The sequence below is a fragment of the Cottoperca gobio genome, chromosome 2 (assembly GCF_900634415.1).
Source record: "Cottoperca gobio chromosome 2, fCotGob3.1, whole genome shotgun sequence".
NCBI lineage: Eukaryota > Metazoa > Chordata > Actinopteri > Perciformes > Bovichtidae > Cottoperca > Cottoperca gobio.
Genome location: NC_041356.1, coordinates 5,713,665 through 5,728,946, shown reverse-complemented (window position 1 = coordinate 5,728,946; position 15,282 = coordinate 5,713,665). Strand labels below are relative to the sequence as shown.

At 41.1% G+C, this 15,282-nt stretch overlaps 2 protein-coding genes across 2 annotated transcripts; both read right to left on the bottom strand.

Moving 5' to 3' along the window:
* Positions 1 to 763: 763 nt before the first annotated feature.
* Positions 764 to 4,413, bottom strand: mylz3 (myosin, light polypeptide 3, skeletal muscle). The gene is given in 7 exon segments (XM_029444783.1): positions 764 to 1,288; positions 1,382 to 1,459; positions 1,556 to 1,726; positions 1,835 to 1,978; positions 3,766 to 3,811; positions 4,317 to 4,352; positions 4,354 to 4,413. Coding segments are annotated over 7 exon segments (549 nt in total). The 5' UTR covers positions 4,399 to 4,413; the 3' UTR covers positions 764 to 1,259.
* A 2,786-nt stretch (positions 4,414 to 7,199) lies between these two features.
* lancl1 (LanC antibiotic synthetase component C-like 1 (bacterial)) lies at positions 7,200 to 14,714 on the bottom strand. Its single transcript, XM_029444772.1, has 10 exons — positions 14,602 to 14,714; positions 14,094 to 14,235; positions 13,895 to 14,012; positions 12,427 to 12,637; positions 11,610 to 11,757; positions 11,366 to 11,512; positions 10,865 to 11,047; positions 10,550 to 10,726; positions 9,455 to 9,527; positions 7,200 to 8,319 (listed from the first exon to the last, which is right to left on the bottom strand). The coding sequence occupies exons 2-10, from the start codon at positions 14,178 to 14,180 to the stop codon at positions 8,243 to 8,245; spliced, it is 1,221 nt and encodes a 406-aa protein (XP_029300632.1). The 5' UTR covers positions 14,181 to 14,235; positions 14,602 to 14,714; the 3' UTR covers positions 7,200 to 8,242.
* Positions 14,715 to 15,282: the final 568 nt, after the last annotated feature.

Genomic DNA, 15,282 nt, shown 5'->3' with positions numbered 1-15,282 from the left:
CATCACTATCTAATATAAATACTGCATGCTGTGTATATACTGTATATAGACATTTATATACATGCATACAGTACTGAACCACCCACCTCATTGATTACACTTTTGTATTAGACATTGCATGTATGTTTTTTTATCCCTCTTGATAACCTCCTGTAGGATCATTATAGGTTTATCAAGGGAATTGAAACACGTGTTGATATGATGGATCCCAAGGCCAAGTATAGTTTACAGAATAAAGACTTACGTGCAGATAAGGGCGCAGCTTTCTAACTATCTGGGGCTGACACTGTCAGAATAAGCTGAAAAACATGATTAGGGAGAATATAAATATTGCTTCCAAGGCTGTGTGGGGTAACCTTAGACGCATATTTGGGGTTCAATTTGGAAAATAGTCTCTAAATCAGTGAAAAACAAGCTGGTTTGTCTTTATAGTTATAAAGTGGTGCACAGGATACACTGAGAATGAATAGACTGAGCTTGCTAGACTCTCTGTGGGTATTTCTGAACCGCACACTCATTTTGTTTTGTAATTAGATTATTTATTTTCCTTCTTATTGTTCTTTGTGTTGCATTTCATAACCGTTTTTTTCTATATAACGTGCAAGTTTCCAACTTTTTGAAGATTAAAACTACAAATCGAAACATGACACACCTGTGTATGTACAAGGAATGTGACCTAAACCTCTCACTAGTGATACAATGAATGGGCTACTTTGACATCGATGCTTTGTGTGGGCAATAAAAGAGAAAGAATCAACCCAGATGGGATGTACGTTGGAAAAGTTTATTCTGAAATGAACAGAGTGACAATAAATAAAACTTTTCAGGGAGGTGGGAGACTTTTGGCGGTCTTATCCACGACCATTCTCCAGCACCTTAGGCATTGCTGGGCCAGTGATGGCGTGACTGAATGAGGTGGCGGTGGGAAGGGAGGGATCTACCCTCACTTGATGAGCGGTCATCCCTTCTCCCCCGTGCCTCACCCCATGCGGTGGGTGGAGACGCGCCCCTGGGTGGAGCGGAGGCCAAGTGATGGTGGTTCTACAACGGAGAGGTTGATGGTGATGTTCCGAGGGAGGAGGGTTTGAGACGAAATGGCAAGAAAAACAAAATAAACAACAAGATGGGTTTGCTTCAACATCCCTTGTACATAGTCCTTGTCTTTCCTTGGTTGGTCTTTGGTAAAGTGTAGATGTCCTGAACACCGTTGGGGCTGTCTGTAGGCGAGCTACAGCCTCAGCACTCCTGCTGCTGGCCTCTTACACAGACATGATGTGCTTGACGAAAGCTGGAGAAAGACAAACCCAATGTGTTGAAGTATTTGTCATGATAAAAGCTATTAGATAATAAAGTAAAGGCGTGCTGGGAAATCAAAGCTCACCCTCGTAGTGCACACTGCCGCTCTCGTCTTCCTGTCCGGTCATGAGGGCGTCAATCTCGGGCTCGGTCATCTTCTCTCCTGTAGACGGATCAATGTCAGCTCTCCATTTCACACACACGTGTTCACATTCTGTGCGGATTATATTTGCCCGCTTCTATATTTAGGAAAACTCACCCAGGGTGGACAGCACGATACGAAGCTCGGCGCCCATGACTGTGCCGTTGCCCTCCTTGTCGAAGACGCGCAGACCCTCAACGTAGTCGTCATAGGATCCCTTGGGCTGGGCGTCCACAACCTTCAGCATGGGCAGGAAAGCTTCGAAGTTCACCCTCTTGTTCGCCATGTCTGTTGAGAAATGTCACGCACCATAAACCACCAAAGACAGGAGCGACAGAAAGCCTCTCGATCGAGAAAACTCTCTTCTCGTGCTACGGTTACGCTACGGTTTCTCACCATCAGCGGATGGGGTGCCCAGAATCTTAATAACATCCTTGTTGGTGGGATTCTGGCCCAGAGCGCGCATGATGTCAGCAACCTGGTTGAAGGCCACCTGGCTGTCACCGACTCTGTCGAAGAGGCCAAAAGCCTCCTTGAAGTCTGGACAGGAGAGAGAACTTTGAGTTACAAAGAAGTGTAAAAGAAAAAAGTCAGTTAAAAGAACAAAAGAATACAAGATATGCTCAGTGATACTGCTCACAAATACTCAAGTGGCTACCAGGGTTATTATAGGACTAACACTAAAATAAGAAGTAGTCAAAAATAGTAATTCAAAAGTAAATTAAAGCAAAAAAAGATCTCAAACAAAACGGAATTTATAAAAACAAAATAAAAATGTACGTAAATTAATTTCCAACCGTGTAATTTGCATATATATTTGTGTAGCAGACGTATCTGGCCCGAGCAAAAACGACAAACTGAAACCTAAATACATATAAAAAAAACCTCAAATTAAACCGTTCTGAAAAACTAAAGTACAACAAAACAAAATTGAAAAGTCAAAACTAAAATAAACTAAAAAACAAATTGAAAATTCTAAACTATTATAACCTTGGTGGCTACAATATATCTATGGGCTTAAAAAAAAAACCTAAATTGCTAAATGTAAAACATGTATCAAGGCTATTGGACATTAAAAATTATCTTTTTTTAATGTTGTGATCATTACGTTACATTTGAGTTGTCTGGTACGAGATGAATGCCAGTAACCTTCTCTCTGAGCTCATTAGATCCGGATTTTCTATTCTTAATTTTACAGGGTTCTTAGTCAGATACGGCAGCTATGTGGTGCCACACTATGTTGGAGGATCAAGGACAGTAGAAGTCGCATACTTCCGACATCGCTCTGAAATAATTGGAAGCGACAGCTGAGACGGAGGAGAGGAAGGTACCGACCCGGGGCTTGAACATAGCTTAGCTATTTCGATGAATCCTACCAGGAAAACCAACTCAAAGTGACCTCATTGACAGATTAATGGTCTGAACTGCAGCAGCAGGAACAGCTGTACCTGTCCCCCCCCTGACCCCCCCGGCCCCTCTCCATTCCTGCTTCCGCTTGCATTTGGGAGGAATTTAGGGGAGGAATTTAGGCAGCAAACTGATACACCTCGCCAGAGTAACCCAGGCCTTATAGAGGCATGGCCTCGCGGGCTGCAGGAGTTAAACATAAGAACGCTGCCTGTGCTGTAATCAACACCTTGTTTTGTATGTAATCCACTCTAGTATAAATGTACCAGAATGTGCAGAAGCAGCATTTTCTTCTTTTTTTTTTGGGGGGGGGGGGGGGGGGGGGCAGGTGCAACGCTTTCCAATTTGAAAGTCCAATACAAACCAATTAACTTGTCATAAGACGTCTCTAAGATGCCCAATTTTTACTTCTAGATTATCAGACATGTTGGCTTCCACCAAACATAAGATGTTTATAGAGGGCACATCTTTCGGCATTGAACAAAAGGCTTGGGGACGGTGCCAGTGGGGGGCATTCCGCATGTAACGGGATGCCGGACGTGGCCCGCATCTTGAGCCTTGACCCCGGGGGATTAACGCCTCTGCTGTGTACGGGCCACAAGTCAAGGCCAAGTCGGCTTAGAATAGACGTATGTTAAATTCTCCCCGACAACTGGACAAGTCCAGTGAATGGCATGTCCTATGGCGGCCTGCCCTACGGAGCTTTCTTCATCCTTACTTCCACCTTTTTAGGAGTTAATTTGGAATTATGGTTTAACCTGCAGCTACTCTGAGTTTGTTCAGTGTGACCAAACACAAAGATAATTCTCAAAGACTATTTTGTCAGCCGGCATGATGGTGAGAGAGCGGGATTATCACCACCCATTTTTTCACACGTTCCAAGTTATTTTTAAAAGGATCTCGCTGTTTTCTTCACTTACCCTCAATCTGGTCCGGGCTGAATTCAGATGCTGCTGCTGGCTCGGTCTGTCACGTGGAAGTACACAAAAAAACGCACGTACACACAAAACAAAAAAAAGGAACATTTACGAACACACACACACACACACACACACACACACACACACACACACACACAGAAATGAATGAAAATAAATGATTTATGAGTACAGAAGTTGCAGACAGAATCCAGTTTATGTAAGATTTCATAACAATGCACAAGCTTAGAAAGTAACTGCATTAAATATGTGTGATGCACGGTGAAATTATAGGTTCCTCTACATTTAGATATAAGCCGAATAGAAATGTTTGATGTATTTCCTTGAACATTTATCAAAATGTATTAAAAATCAGTGTCAAAAAAATGCCAGTCTTGATTTCAGCGATGCCAATTAAGTCCCAATTTTGATCTTATTTCGGAGAGATGATATCCGCATGCCACAAAGAATTGTCCCTGGTAGAAAACAAAAAAAAAGTAACTCCATTGGCACCGCACCCACCCAAAAGGTCCAAAACACAATTTTGTACACACCATTTTGGAGAGTAGGAGCTGGAGGAGCAGAAAGAAAGGAGAAGCGAAGCTGAAGTCCCAAGACAGAGTGGTCCTGAGCCATGGTCAAAGCCCCCTCTTATTTATCCCGGGCACCTGACGTCACGTATGCTAATGGGGCAGATCAGATGACACGTTGGAACATCTTTAACTTTCTTAGGGCAAACGGAAAAGGAGAGCAGCGCGCCATGCGCAGTGGGAGTAAGCCTTTAGAAGGGGACAGGGATATTTTTAGAATTCCAAATAACCGCGTCAAGACAAGTGTCGTGTCTCAAGATTTCAAACTGTTTTTCAAACTTATTTCTATACAAGAGCATCAAAGACTTTCTTTGACTTCTTAAGTTTTCTCTTTTCGGAAGAGATGCACGGTCGAAGCTCGTCGGGGAAAATGCAGAAGATTGAGCTACTCAGTGGCCCACTTCACAGGGGGCTCCGAGCCCCAGAGGGCTCATTTACAAGGTTGTATTTTTAAACTGAGAGCGCTCCTCCACTTATGGTGAAATCACAGCAGAGCAAAAACAGTTTGAAAAGTTGATGCAGGTGTTAAAAAAAAAGTCAACTTTGAGAACCGAGTTTCATATCGAGCGGCAAGTCGGCGGACAGAGAAATAATCGATTAATCGCTTGAGTTATTTTTTTAACAAAATGCTGTTTTCACCCCGTCAACTATGGAGATTTTCTGCTTTTCTCTATTTTATTTAAAATTAAAGTGAATATGTTTTGTCCTGACTAAACAAGACATTTAATAAATAAAATAATATTTATCTGCAGATTAATGGATGATGAAAAGCTGTTAGCTGCAGATGCATACTACTACAGCATGACGTTCATGGACATTACCTTTCCTAAAAACTCGGAAATCAATACACAATTAATAAAGAGTTCCCACGGCGAATGTGGTTAAATTGAGCACCATTAATGCATCAGAGTGAAATTGAGGAAATAAAAAGATAATAATAGGTTAAGTTGCCCAGAAGTAAAGACTAAGTAGGTTAATTACCCGAGCACAGTGTATCAGAGCTCTCCATGGTGCTGATGGTAATATAAAAAGGAATCTATCATTAATGCAGAAGATGAATAAAACACATTTGTAACATCTGCTATCAAATACAATCGCAGGGGTGTATGATTTAGTTTTTGAAAACATGCAAAATCAAGAAAATGGGAAACATTTACAAAATGTTCATACTTACTTTGGTGGGACCAAATAAAAGTGATGGTCCCTGCATGCTTTTTGTTGACTGGAGAACTTCTGGTGTTTATTACTCTACTTACTGCTTGAATATGGAAACAGCAGTTTGAAAGAAAAGAAAAAAACAAACTCAAGGTCTTCTGTTCCCCAATGTTTCTTATATTCTGTTTATCTGCAATATTTAGGTTCTGCTTTGTTGTGTGCCATATTTTCCAATTATTTGTAAGAACTGCAAAACATGAAATGATAAAGCGGTGCATTATATTTTTAATATGTGCATATGCTGACCCATGAATTTTAACTGAAGGTTAAAGTATGAGTCTGCATCTCAAATATGTAGCTCTGCAGCTCCTGAACCTGTGATGGCCACATCACAAAATAAATCTATATAAAATAAACACTAATGTATCAGTTAATAGACAGTCAGACCATTATTCACTCAAGATAAATAATATTAATTATGAGGACCGTACTTGATTTTGTTGCCGTGCACAAGAGATATTTGGCTGCAAACTCAAAAAAAGTAAAATTGTGAGCGTGTGGTTATTTTTTCTTTTTAATTATGCAATTAAGTGATTACACAGCAAGTAAAGACAAATACATGGGACACAGAAACAGCCCAAAAAAAAAAAAAAAAAAAAAAAAAGATTATACAGAGTAAGACAAATGACAGAAAACAAAAAGGGGACAAAACAAAACAGAAGAAGACAACATGGGTGGAATAAAAGGTTTCTAAAGACACAGCCGAGAGGAAGTAATGCAAATACACACAGAGGCAGCGTGCACAGGGTTAGGTAGTTCACCGATAGTGTAACTAGCTGCTGTATGCATGCTGCCACACTGCAATGACTGTTATTTCCTGCATCTAAAGAGCAGAAGGAGTTAGAGGCTTTTTTTTTTTTGTGAGACTGTGAGTGACCCACAGCGACCACGCCCCTGGACAGATGAGCTCTATTTTTACTCCATGGAGGTGTTGGGTTTCTCCTACGCCGGGGCGCCGGATCTGTGGAGAAAATGAGCGCTCCTGCTCCTCGAGACTCTGCGGTACAGTAACCACCCCGCGCCACCCAGCAGACCCCTTCGAGGCCCCAGCTGGCGTCGGGTCATAAAGAAGCACGGGCTAGTGGGCTTAAAAAAAGAGCGGTGGCATTGTGTCGTCGCTTAGTTTTCAGGAGTGTTACATGAGCCTTATTTGGAATGGAGACCAGTTCAACCAAGTAGCCCAGAGGAAAGGGAACAGAGGATTTGAGACACTTGTCACTGGGACATGTGGCTTATTTTGCGTTTACAATGAGAGATGTCAAATGTTTACGTCTCCTGCGTTCAGGTTTTATCTCAGGGTTTAAAAAAAAGACAATCCCTTACATAATTATGTCAAAGCAGATGACGCAATGAGCCTTTTAAATGGAATGAACTGCACGTCAGTCAGCAGGATTACAGGAAAAAGAACCCCGCTTGATTTTTATGACACTCGGTGGAAGTGGAAGCGGTTTCCGAATCGCGGCGCGGACACACAAATTAGTCATCGCTTTAGTTGACGCTGCGAGACAAGAGGCGTTCATGCTGCATTCATGTGCCGTCGGATTAAATGAGTTCCCAAAAATGAAACGCATCCACTTGTTGTTTATCATGAACGCCCCGAATTCCCAGTTCAGGAAATAAGGAGCATCTGAGTTATCAAAAAGTTTTTTTTTTTTTTTTTTTTTAAATGATGCTTTAAATTATTTCTTTATTGTGTAGTTGAGTAGTTTGTTTCACTGGGTGTGTTGCTATGGATGTTTATTTAAAATCTGGATGAGCCTGCCTGGTTAAAATAAAGACAATTAAACCCGATTAGCATAAAATGTGACCTATGAATATAACCTATGAAGAGACCAAGGTGAATGTTCTTCATTTTTCCAGGTGGAGGTTAATGGCCTCGTATTAATTCACACAGGCTGCAGACTCTCTGACGCCCCCTTGTGGCTTTTCCTTGCTGCTGCATAAGGACACCAAAAAAAGAGCAGGGAGGTACTGAAATTCACTACAGAGCGACAGCTGTAAAAAGACACATGGTTTATTGCTCAGACAGTGCAAAGGACAGGCAACAGTTTACACTCCGGGGTTGATCCCTTAACACATGGCACAGCTTGTACTGTATTATATTTAGTGCATTGTTACTAACTTTGCTGTTGACTCTGTAAAAGAAAACAGAAAAGCAAACTAAAGCATCAATTTCCTTGTTTTAACATATCAAGCTTACAGAATAATAGAAATACAGTTGTTAAGTGTTAAAACACATTTTAGTTTTTTTTTTTCTTTTTTTTTTTTAAACCACAATTTTATTTTATGTTTTGACAGCCAGAAAATTCGTTTCCTTCCTTTTTTTTTTTTTTTGTGAAACCCTCAAAATACGTCACAATCTGAGCAACAGCCACAGTTTTTAAAGCAAGAATTTAATTTATACACAAAAAAAAGGAACAAAAAGCGAGGCAAGCTCTCACCTTTGACATATCTTTGAGACAATTATGTAGTTTGAGATGCGAGTATAGGATTCATCCTGTTAATAACATGTAAAGTTCCCGGGAGAGAAGAGCAGGAAAAACATGGCACAATGTCAATTGTTGTGAATGTAGTGTTTTCATGCATGAGTGTGAAAGAGAGCAAAAAGTGTGGGTCTTCTCCTTCTTATATTTTCCCACAGTGTGGGTGGGGAGGACTACCTGTGGGGGAAACGTTTACACCTCAAAGGCTGGGAACCTCGCTTTCATTGGCTGCAGAATGTCGGCCAAGAAGTAGATGGTACCGGCCATGCCTGAAAACAGGAAGTGACGCGGTGAGTCGACGGTAAGAGTGAAAAACGGACACAATATGACACAGGACAAACGGCGTACGGAACATATTACCCCATGTTATACAGTGTTGGTTGGTTAATAGTCATTTTTGATGCTGTAGTTTTACTACAATTTAAAAAGAATCCAAATATGCATTGAAATATGATGCACTAGTGTTGCATACGGCATTCAAACAACTGCTGCAATCTTTATGAAATGTGACAGAAAACTGATATTTATTGCAGGGCAGTTTCTGATGTTTTATAAGTATAAAAAATTAAATAAAAAAATTAAAAAAGTAGAGTAAAAGGAACTGATATATAAAAACTAAATAACCATATCATCCCACGAGTCTCCCCTTTACAGACATGCTTACTTTATGCTAATCTTCTGATATATAGTGTTTTGCATGCAGTATAAATGTGTTGTATTAGCCCATAAAAAAAATATATATATATGCATTTGAAAATGTCTGCATGCATCGGATATGACTGGAAAGCTGAGACTCTCGTGGATTCAATGAGTCCAATTATATTCACGAGTGATGATGTTACTCCCTTAGTAGTCGCCATTACATTGTAGCGAGACCCTTTTTTTGAAACTTGACCTCGTCGTGTAAAAGGAGCGGTTGCGAGCTCTGGGATAATCACAGCCTCGTGAAACTTTACAACCACTAACTGCAGACCGACGGAATTCAGAGGATGTATGGCTTTCTTAGGTTTATTGAAAGCGTGATGGGGGTTTCGGAGCAGTTTCTAGAGCAGAAGTGCTCGCCGCTCCAAATCGCCTAAAAATGCAATTCTTTGTTTTTCAAGTTTTTGAAAGAAAAATCGCAGAATAGATTTTTCTATTGTGTTTTTTTTAAGTTTTTGGTGACATTTTAAATCAAGTCTCACACCAAATCTGTGTAACTAATGGTATCAAGCCAAAAATAGTGATGATTAAAGCCCTTATACTGTAAACTTTCAAATTTGAATAGGCGCCCAACCAAAACACAATGTAAATAATCAGATTCATAACTAGAAAGAGTGGGAGGAGGTTAAACAAATTGGTCCAATTCTATTTAAACATTAAAAACAACAACAGGATATTTTGGGACATGTCGTCACATATTACCTTCAAAAAGGGAGAAGGGAGTGTCGGGTGTTCGGCATCCATGTTTGCCGTAGTTCATGCACCAGTCAGCAAACTGGAGAGAGAGAGAGAGAGAGAGAGAGAGAGAGAGAGGCAGTGTTACAATAACATTCCCGTTCCATCACAACAGTGGACTGGAGCTGAACCGCCCCGGGAGGATAGCGAGCAATGTCAACAACTGCTAAAAAATTGTGCTCCTCTCAGTGAAACCCGAGCATCTGTCGAGGTATCACATTAAGACCACGATGTCACTCTGTTGCGCTGGGAGCATGTAACAGAGCTTAGGCAAGACATCTGAAGAGTCTATTTCCATCCGCTATGAATAGATTCATATTAATGATAGTACACGTGGGACTCGTGCCACCTGGAGTGCATCCAAAAGAGGAGCTCGCTACCAGCCCCGCTCGGCTCGCTTTGACGCCGACTCGCAGCGACAGCCACCAACCTATTGTCAATAAACATAAAAGGCGCTGCCGCTCACATTCCCCCCCTCCCCACCGCCCAGATTTCTGGAATAATAATGTTCGATTGTAAATCTGGCAAAGGGCCAACTGTGCTATGATTGGATGTATTTTAATACGACTTTCACATCTTGCATCAAAGTCACAGAAAGCCAAGGAAAGACTAAATTAAAGGCTAAGAAATTAAAAGGAATATTAAATTACCTCTTCTATTTCTTACGCCGTTAGAAGCTTTCAAACCTCTAAAGAGGAATTTAATGGATTTAATTAAATTGTATTTTATTTTTTTCTTCAGTTAATCAATTTTTTTGTGTTACTAAATGGCGATATGGAAAATGATTTATTTGGGAAGAAATGTTGTCATTTCCTGACAAAAGGGGGCTTGCGTTGCGCATGTTAAAATAAATCTTAATTTCTACCTAAACAACTCGCGATCATAATGCCTCTCTGTCAAACGGCTGCGGCGTTAATCGAGTATTTGGACACTAATTAAGATGGATCCATTGCAGGAGTGCCACAATTAATATGAGCCGTCGTTTGATCCCTTGAATGGCTGCTGCACTGTGTGAATGAGGCGTAGCGTCTAATCATAACGTCTCTTTCCGTGTCAACTCACCATGCAGGCTCTGTAAAGGTGCTTGGGGTCCTGCGTTAGCCGGTAGAGGGCCAGGAAGGTGTAGGCGTTACCCGCCGCACCGTGACACAGCCCGTAGCCCTTCTTCAGCAAGCCGCAATGCCACACCACCTCCCCGCACTGCAGGGCGTCCTCCAGGTACTGGGGTACTCCAAAGGCCTGGGAGATAAAAAAAAGTGGAAGGATTCGTCACTAGATTCTTCACCACAAGGTGGCCCTCTGACTCTCTGTATCCTCTAAACTCCATGACCTTTTTGTTGCTGATATAAGCTAAGAAGCTAATGACACGGTGTTTACCCTGTATGCCTGCAGGAGCATGTACACCACCCCTGGGGATCCGTGGCACCAGTGCACCAGCAGGTCCCGGTCGTCCCCGATGCAGGGAGGGTAGTTCCCTGTGGGGAACTTGAGGCGGCAGACGTGGTCCACGCTGGGCTTCACCAGCCTATGTACGTACTCCTCCACGCAGACGAAGCCTGGCTGTGAGGGAGAGGATGAGAACGTGTTGAGAGAGGATGTTTGGGCAACACATTAATTAACTGCAGCAGGTAGAATATTCAGTGTAAAACACGCATTATTCTGTTTATTTCTTAGCTGAACTTTTGTTTCACACCCCGTTTTCTGAAGCGTTGCATTTATATTTACAAGTGCTTTAAAAAAAGGCTTTGAAATGTATGAAAAACATGTCACCAGGCAAAAATGCCAAATATTCACTGGTTCTGGTTCCTCAAAGAGGTGAAGAGTTGCTTCTCTTCTTTATTTTATATTATTGCTCTGGCAACCACAACTTGGATTTACCTGCATGAGGTAGTAGTAGATGCCCGCCAGGCCGTGGGCGGCGCCGACGTACTGCTCCTGGTACCACTCGTACATCAGAGGGCTGTGGTTCTGGACGCGGAATTTCCTGCTGAGGTGCTCGCCGGACACCAGCACGGACTCACTGATCTGAGAGGGGCAAACAACACAAATCCCGCCTCACAAAACACTCCTAAACATTGCATTTCCCCTTTTTTTCTTTCGCCGCGCCATGTTTGGTACCCACCTGCTGGATGTACTGCAGTGGGATCCTGTCCTGCCCGAGCTGCTGGTTGATGAAGACGAGGGAGTAGAGGTAACCCATCCGCCCGTAAAGCAGCTCGTCAGGCAGGCCGCCGACTCCTTTCACCACGTTCTGGTGAAACTGCAGCAGTCTGGGGGAGCAGCAGAGTCACAGAGGTCACGAGTCAGGATGACCTTTAGCCACGACCCAACTATTGAAGAAACGAACGCATGATGGCCGATAACTGTGTGCAATTAAAAGCATAATAAATATCACAACCCTTTGGCCGTCAATTAAAGTGGATCAGGAGTGATGTGCACCCACTGTGATCGGAGCAATGCTCCGGTCACAGATAAAGGAGTTCAGTGGAAGCAGCATTAGAGTGTAACTGCTGCTGCTACCTTCTTTTGTTCAGAAAATGTGACACATTATAATAATTATTACCTACTTGCACATTTTTCATAAAACTTGGCGGAAGGCTGTAGCACGGGGCACAGAGGAGCCGCTAACTTTGGAGCAGATCACGGGGCGGACGCACTAAATATTTGTTAAATATGTTAAATACGCCACTTTAAGAACGGACAAAGTCCCGTTTTTATCTTATTCCTATTTGCCCGAGTCAACGGCAACAACCTATAAAATAATAACACCTTTTCAAACTACATAAACTGCATATTCTTAATACGTACAGTACACAAACCACCACTACATTTGATAGCTCCGTTTGCAATATCCTGTGTCTGGCAAAGAAAGCCTAAAAACCTACAGTGGCATTCTTGAATGACATATGTATGTGACTATGTAAGTGTCGTTGACTGACCTGTTGATGCACTCGTCAGTCTCTTGCACCCTCTGCAGGCGATGGTACACCACAGCAGCTATAGCCAGGGGCCCGGCGTCCCCGCATAGGAAGGTGACGTCATGGCGCCGGGTCAAACACTTCAGACTGCGGCTCACGTATTCTAGAGCCCGCTGAAGTAAAGAGGTGTCCCTGAACACGTTGTGGAGGTGCAGATAAAGCAGAGCGATGCCTGTGGACAGACAGATGCACGTTACCGCTGTGAACTCTGGGAAATGTTTCCCCGCTTCAGAACGGCCGCACACTTTGGAGCACACAGAACGATCGAATCATCAATCGAATACGTTCACGACACTGAAGAATGAGCGGGAAAAGTCACTTTTAAACCTCCTCAAGTGGAAGTGTAAAGTTAATACTGGATCACAATTTGAGTTTAAAGTTTTGCTGCAACAGAATCTTATTTAATCTAAAGTTTAGAGTAAAAACTAAACAGATGTTCATCTTAAACTAGTTTTAAAGTTTGATGCAACATGTCTTAAATCGGGTTTTATAATGAATCCTTGTGGGTGCAACCCAGACTAAGGTCTATTAATCAATAGGCAGAACATTTACATTTTTTGATTAGGGATTAATTATTTATTAATAAGGGGAACTACGCCCATTTTCAAAATTCTTACATGTATTTCTATGGCTTAAGAGTCCAAAATATTACTAAACCTGAACATCTCTTTCCCAAATCCAAAAACTAGAGTGATAAAAGTCAAATTTGTGATGTCATGAAGTGTGGAACTGCTCCATAGACAATGAATTGCTAATGTTAGAGATCACACAGAGTATATGGGCACATTTTCTGTTTTTACAACAGAATATTCCAATAGAATAAAGCTTATTTGGGTATAATAATAAAATAGATTTTTTTTTGGTTCACAAAATCAGTTTCACATCATCGTCTTTGGAACGAGTTTGAGACTTACTTCTCTGGTTTTAAGAGCGACAATCTCATGTTCACAAAGTGAAAAACATCTAGAAATGTCTTGTTTTACTAGTCCTAAGATATTAACTTAATATAAAACAGAGAAAATCTCCATATTTGTACATAATAAAATTATTTTAACAATTAATAGTAATCGTTTTTCCCACTGATGGACTGATAGCTGCTGCTCTAGTCGTCATTAGCTGCAGCCGTAAATACAATAACTCTTATATTTGATATATTCTGCTGCAAACACAGTAACATATTAACCTGATGGAAACGTGTTGCTAACGCCTCAGCAAATCCTGTTTTTTTTAATGTCGAGTATGACCTTGAGTTTGTTAAATAAATTATCATCAAAAATCTAATTAGCATTAATAATCATTTTCAGTGTAATCTACAAGGCAAAAAAAAGGGTCACAATCATATTTCTTAACATTAAAGCCACATGAATGGAATTCCTTGCACTCAGACCATAAGAGGTCACTTATACTTGATGTGTAATGGTGTCATCACCTGCCCAGCCGGTGTAACTGGTGCAATCTCTTGGGTCTGCAGACTTCAGCCCATTCTCCATGACAGCTAACAGCTCGCTGATCTTGCTGCTCAGCCGCTGGGCAAACTCTGCTGTGAGCTGAAGGTAGAGAAAATGTTAAATTATAACGGTTATTTGTACGAGGATCCCATGCACACACATACATTATTTATGCATTACCTTTCCCTGGCAGTCAAACAACGCCTGTGTGGACGCTGGGTTCCCATCATAGTCGTGATATGGATTCCTCCAGGCTCTTGTGTCCATTTTGACAGTTTTGTCACTGCTGCACTGCTAAATATCTGGGCCAGAAAAAAAATATCTGCAGAGAGATGAGGCGATATAAGTCGCAAGAGAGAGAAAAGGCGAGTGTAAAAGAAGTACCGTTATTGCTAAAAATAGTAAGCTATCGATATTATCACAGAATATTACGCTACATAACGGAGTAAGCCTCTTGTGCAAGGCTACATACACCCACACGCGCATGAAATAATGACAGCTTAGCTCGTTGCAGCTTCGTGTTAGCTTAGCCACACCGCTAAAGCTAACGGCTTACATTTGCTTGTGCAACTAGAGTCGTAGAACCACAATATAACCCTTGATGGATTCGAAATATTTCATTTATATTTATTATCGAGAATTAGAATAAATATGTACGGTACAAACATTGATAGATTGGTAACGTTACCTCTGCTAGTCCTGCACTGTTGTTGATGTTAAATCTTCTTCGTCTTTATATTTTCCTGAGGGGGATTTTAGCATTAGCTAGCGCGCGGCTGCCACCTGCTGATGTTGAGGAGGTACTGCAGCCCACAAAAAATGGATACATTTTCTGTGGTAGTGGAAGAAATCCTTTGAATATGATTAAATTAACAAAGACACAAAGGAAAGACAAAAAAATATTATTCGGTTATCCCCACCAGACAAAAAAGTGAAATAATAAGAATGAATACTAATGATATACTAATAGACTAATAATAATGGATAAAGGAAAACAAAGACAGAGACAAAAAAAGTCTCTCATATTGTGTATGTACATAGTAAGTAAACCTTGACTATTCCCATTGTCACTGATTTTTAAAAACGAGTTATTATTTCTCAATATAATTCCTTTACCTGCCGTTTTAAGGCGATATAGTAAAAAGCCCCGTGCAAAAAATGCATAAAACTAAAGTGAAAAGATTGTAAAAACGTATTAGACTAGAAAACTCTCATATTCTGATACATGGTCTGACTACTCTATATACTGATATACTGTTGGGTAGTTTTAAGTAACAATACATCATGTATTATCGGTTTATTTGTATATCTTGAATGTAAAACTATATTTTGCATAGCAACTAACATGGCAGACACTTAAAACATAATG

What these genes read in the sequence shown, in the direction of transcription:
- lancl1 (XM_029444772.1), bottom strand. Translation starts at nt 14,180, where the DNA reads ATGGACACAAGAGCCTGGAGGAATCCATATCACGACTATGATGGGAAC. An exon ending in CAGTTACACCGGCTGGGCAG is followed by an intron (nt 12,638 to 13,894) that starts GTGATGACACCA and finishes GTCTGTCCACAG; the next exon opens with GCATCGCTCTGCTTTATCTG. An exon ending in TCCCTTCTCCCTTTTTGAAG is followed by an intron (nt 8,320 to 9,454) that starts GTAATATGTGAC and finishes TCCTGTTTTCAG; the next exon opens with GCATGGCCGGTACCATCTAC.